General features: G+C 43.3%; 1 protein-coding gene across 6 annotated transcripts in view; it reads right to left on the bottom strand.

Annotated features, from left to right (window-relative positions):
• Window positions 1-1,552: 1,552 nt before the first annotated feature.
• The window catches only part of LOC103381373 (putative E3 ubiquitin-protein ligase UBR7), a 5,569-nt gene continuing 2,755 nt past the window's right edge, over window positions 1,553-4,366 (bottom strand). For 3 of the 6 annotated variants that reach the window (XM_008313684.3, XM_008313685.3, XM_008313686.3), the window contains exons 6-11: window positions 4,183-4,236; window positions 3,742-3,847; window positions 3,421-3,665; window positions 3,133-3,298; window positions 1,771-1,832; window positions 1,553-1,700 (exon numbers count right to left, since the gene is read on the bottom strand). In XM_008313684.3, the coding sequence (XP_008311906.1) occupies window positions 1,617-1,700; window positions 1,771-1,832; window positions 3,133-3,298; window positions 3,421-3,665; window positions 3,742-3,847; window positions 4,183-4,236 (717 nt within the window). In that variant the 3' untranslated portion in view covers window positions 1,553-1,616. Of the gene's footprint in view, window positions 1,701-1,770; window positions 1,833-1,987; window positions 3,024-3,132; window positions 3,299-3,420; window positions 3,666-3,741; window positions 3,848-4,182; window positions 4,237-4,366 lie in introns of those variants that run through there. The other 3 variants (XM_025056940.1, XR_003050134.1, XM_025056941.1) reach the window with 3 other exon arrangements.

Below are 4,366 nucleotides of genomic sequence, written 5' to 3'. Positions count from 1 at the left end.
AAGCTCTGTGCCCAAAGGAAACAAGACCAAAGCAACCAACAGCTAACAGCTAACAGGCTTCAGCTCAGGCCTGTAGGGGCAGCACCGCCATTAGAACACTGCTAACTAGCTGCATCTGAGCCACTTCTTCAACATGAGGCGCAGAGAGGCCAACTTCACTAGATGAAAGCACCTCATTTGACAAAAACCAAAGAAGCTAACAGCTAAGAGGCTTCAGCTCAGGCCTGTAGGTGGACCTAACAGGAGTGGGGTCCCAACCACAAGGCCGAGCCTGCCACATCACAACACCAAGGCCACAATAAAAATAAAAAATTAAAACAGAAACACAAAAAAAAAAGCACAAAATTAACAAAACCAACAACAAAGTTAATAATTTACAACACCACAAATCAACATACAAACTCAAAGAAAATATGATAACAAGGTTAGCTTTAGCTTAACCCTAACCAAAGAAAGTAACCAGGCCAAACAAAAGAGGAAATTAACACACAGAAAATGGAGGGAAGAGGACAAAACTAACAAAGAATAGAACAGAAGAGAAGAACCAGTACACAACCTACCTGAACAAGCACAGAGACCCTCACCAGGCAGCAGTCAGAGAGAGAACTGAGCCATTTGGAGGCCTTATATACTACACCTGAGTAAGGGGGTGGGGCTAAGGGATGGGTTTAGGGAGGAGCTAGGGAGGAGCTAGGGGAGGCTAACTAAGGTGTGTGTACAACCTTCACTACACTAAGAACTAAAAATAAAATCTTATTCTGGGATGTCAAAAATGACAACAAGGACTTAAATTACTATGACTTTCATGAAAAAGAATTAAAATATAAAAGTAGCCAAAAAGTAAAACATGTGACTACATTTAAATCATCTGTTCAAGCATTTCAACTACCAACCATATATACAGTGGTCCCTCTCCTATAGGGGTAGTTCTGTTCCAAGACCCACCGTGAAAAAGGTAAAATTCCCGAAGTAGAGGAGAGATAGTTATTATAATATTGACGTATATATTTAGCCTCTACGAACCTCCCCCACACTGTTATAGACTGTATCACCACCCCCCTCCAACTGTTATCACCCCTCCCTGGACTGTATCACTCTTCTCCACACAGTTATATTCACAGTAGAGTGGTAGAATGGAAATATAGGACAAACATATGACGTCAATACATGAAATACACAATGCGGCGGAGGTTAGCGCTCAGCTGCAGGAGTCTCCCTCCTGGGAGTGGGAGTGGTGACCGAGGTGAAGCCCCGGATGGAGGTGAGGGCAGTTGGAGTAATCTGCTCCTCTACTTAGGCCGGGCATACACTGTATGATTTTTGAAAATCATGTCGTTGATACCATCACAAACCGTACGAGTGATGTACGGACAAAGCTCACGATTTATGTACTCACACTGTACGGTCTGATCAAGGACCTCATATCATCTCAGTTCATTCTTTTTTTTCTCTCAATTTGGAATGACTAAACTTACACATACTACCACACTCTGGAGTATTTCTGTTTGTAGATAAGGAGCAAGTTGTTCCAGGAGTCACAGAAAACCAATCATTGATCTTTAAGACTTAAGAATGACTTGTTTTATTGTTGCACAAACATGAAACAGGAAGTGATGTCAGAAAGGTCCAGCATCTACTCGCCGTCTCTTACGACTCTGTTGTTGCTCAAAAAACTGACGAATGTCGTCCGGGGTCACAACCTGTGTAAGAAAAGACATTAGTGACATCTCTAATGACATCATGAGGTCAGGGGGTCAGGAGGTCACTGACCTTTCCTTCAGCTACAAATCCCTGCAAGAAGTCCTTAAGCTCCGACTTCATGTCGTTGTACCCTGAAAAACAAAGTGGAAAATATCGATGTTAAAACTGAGGATAGTGGGATCTGCTTGGTACAGGTCGTCAACAGTCAAAGGTCGGATCAAACTTTAACATTAGACACTAAGAGTTGAAAAGTAACAACTTTCAAAACCATGAACTGAAGACTTGGTTCTTGTTTGATCAACATCACTGACCAGTAACACCAGCACACACACACACACACATTGTTCGCTGCGTCACCAAGGTTGAGGAAATGTTGAATATTTTATTTTCTAGTTTAGAGTTTTACCTGATTCCAGATTTTCAGATCCTGGTTTCAGTTCGATTGTCCACGTTAGGTGTAGTATTTTAAACAGTGTATTTGTCTACTTAGTCTTTTAATAGTAACAGTAATAATTAACTAATACTCCAGGTTATGGTACCAAACCAGCCCAGGTAAAATCTGGTTTTAGGGCTGGTACAATACCAGAATTTCAGTTGTTAATACCACAAAAACAGAACACATGTACTTTTAAATTCACAACTTTATTAAAAACTGTCAGTAATCAGGATCACTGTGCTCCAACATCTTACTGCACAAAATTTAAACGGCAGTAGCAGCTACTAAGAGTTAGCTTACATTAAAAAATAACAACAGTGAACTATTGTCTCCTGGTCATAAAAACAAACCACACGGTACCGCAGTGGCTGTGATGGTTGGTGGGTCTGTGTGTGAGTCATCATCTTCTGATTGATACTGTAGAGAGAAAAAACAAAGTTTGACTTCAAATAAAACGAGGTTATAAAGTTGTCTGTTCAACTCAGGATTAGCCACTCTACCAGTACTAGAAAGCCACGCCTCTTATTCAGGTTTAACATTATGTAAACATGATAGTAAAACTAACTCACCTAGAATTTTTCAATCAACTGGTGGTAACGATCCGTAGGTGGTCCACCGAGTTCCTCAACTGTTTCCTCCTTTGGTTTGAGAAATTCAGAGGAACCGATTGCGAACTTGTGGATTTATAACTGCTCTCCATTCACGACTCCTTCTACATGGGTGAGGTGAGGTGATGTTTTCAGTCGTTCTTTTTTCTACAGTGACACCGACTACTCTACTACTGCCACCATCAGTTCTACCAAGAATTGACACGGCTCATCATTAAAAAGGTTGAATACTCGGTACTGACGGTACCAAGTATTCAACCTCAGGCGCATGACATCACCTGAGGAAACAGAGAAAACTCTGGTTCTTGACTTTCTGGAACTGACTAATTAGGGTTAAAGTTAAAAATCTGCTCTGTTCTGGTCCTGGTTCTAGTCCTGGTTCAGTACCATGAATGATCTCCAGCTGCTGGACTCGGTTCAGATTGTCCAGTGCCAACATGAGTGGATCGTGGCCTCCTTGGTTCTGGTCTTTGTTTTGTCCTCGTCTCTCGTACGCCTGGACTGTGTCCAACTCGTCGAACAGGAAGTTCAGCTGAGCTTCAGAGAGACGCTCCTGAAGGCACACAGAGGTCGACATATATGTGAACACATAGGTCAACCCAGAGGTCAACACAGAAGTCGACACAGAGGTCAACAGAGAGGTTGACACAGAGTCCAGACGGCATCAGCAGTTACCTGGCAACTGCTGCAGCAGCAGAGTTTGGAACGCCACGTGGAGGGCCAGAAAACAGCCCCAGTCCTGGTTCTGTTCTGACTTATTTTTTGCAGCTCTTCCAGTCTGCAGTTTGGCTCCGGCTCTCCACGGACTCGTTTGCTGGTGGACTCGATGACATCAGTGCGGTTATCAGGGAGGTAGATGCCAACATGCCCCCCCCTGCCCTCGACATCCTTGGCGTCCTGGGTCACATGATCTACAGCTGCTGATACAAGACAACACAAGTGGTTCACAGACAGCAGGTAAATAACAAAAAGTTGTGGTCCACTTGTAGCACTTACCTGCCAGGTGATCTGCATAGATCCAGAGGAACGGGTTCTGGTTCATACAGGACTCACAGATCATCTCTTGGGACCCCACACAGTCTGGAACCAACGAGCCAAGATGCTGCAGAACCGGGTCATCAGTTAATGCTAACCTGAGCAAACAACAGCTAACACTAGTGCTGGCATTAGCTTTAGCTAGCACAGAAAGCTAACGAAGAGTCAGTTTAGAGATATTCAACTAACACTGAGTTAGCTAACAGAAAACACAGTGTTAACAGTTAGCAGTTACATGTAAGCCATGGGTTAAAGATAAAACATTTTTACACAAGATAAAAAACATAGAAATGAGCAAAACCTCAAAGTAGCCTAGTTAGTTAGTCCACTAACTAATGCTAGAGAATTAGTTCAAGCTTCCTGAACGTCAGCATTAGTCAGGTTAATGTTAACAGGACTCACCCTGCCATGAAACCAATCTTCACACACCACGCACTGAATCATCTCGTCCTCCACCTGGAGACAGGGATGGTCACAATCAGTCAGTGTGGGTCGCTAAAGGCCAGTGTGGGTCACCAAGAGTCAGTGTGGGTTACCAAGAGTCCGTGTGGGTTACCAAGAGTCAGTGTGGGTTACCAAGAGTAAC

Source organism: Cynoglossus semilaevis, chromosome 7 (assembly GCF_000523025.1).
Source record: "Cynoglossus semilaevis isolate Cse_v1.0 chromosome 7, Cse_v1.0, whole genome shotgun sequence".
NCBI lineage: Eukaryota > Metazoa > Chordata > Actinopteri > Pleuronectiformes > Cynoglossidae > Cynoglossus > Cynoglossus semilaevis.
The sequence above is the reverse complement of the archived record's forward strand: the minus strand, read 5'-3'. Positions and strand labels throughout refer to the sequence as shown.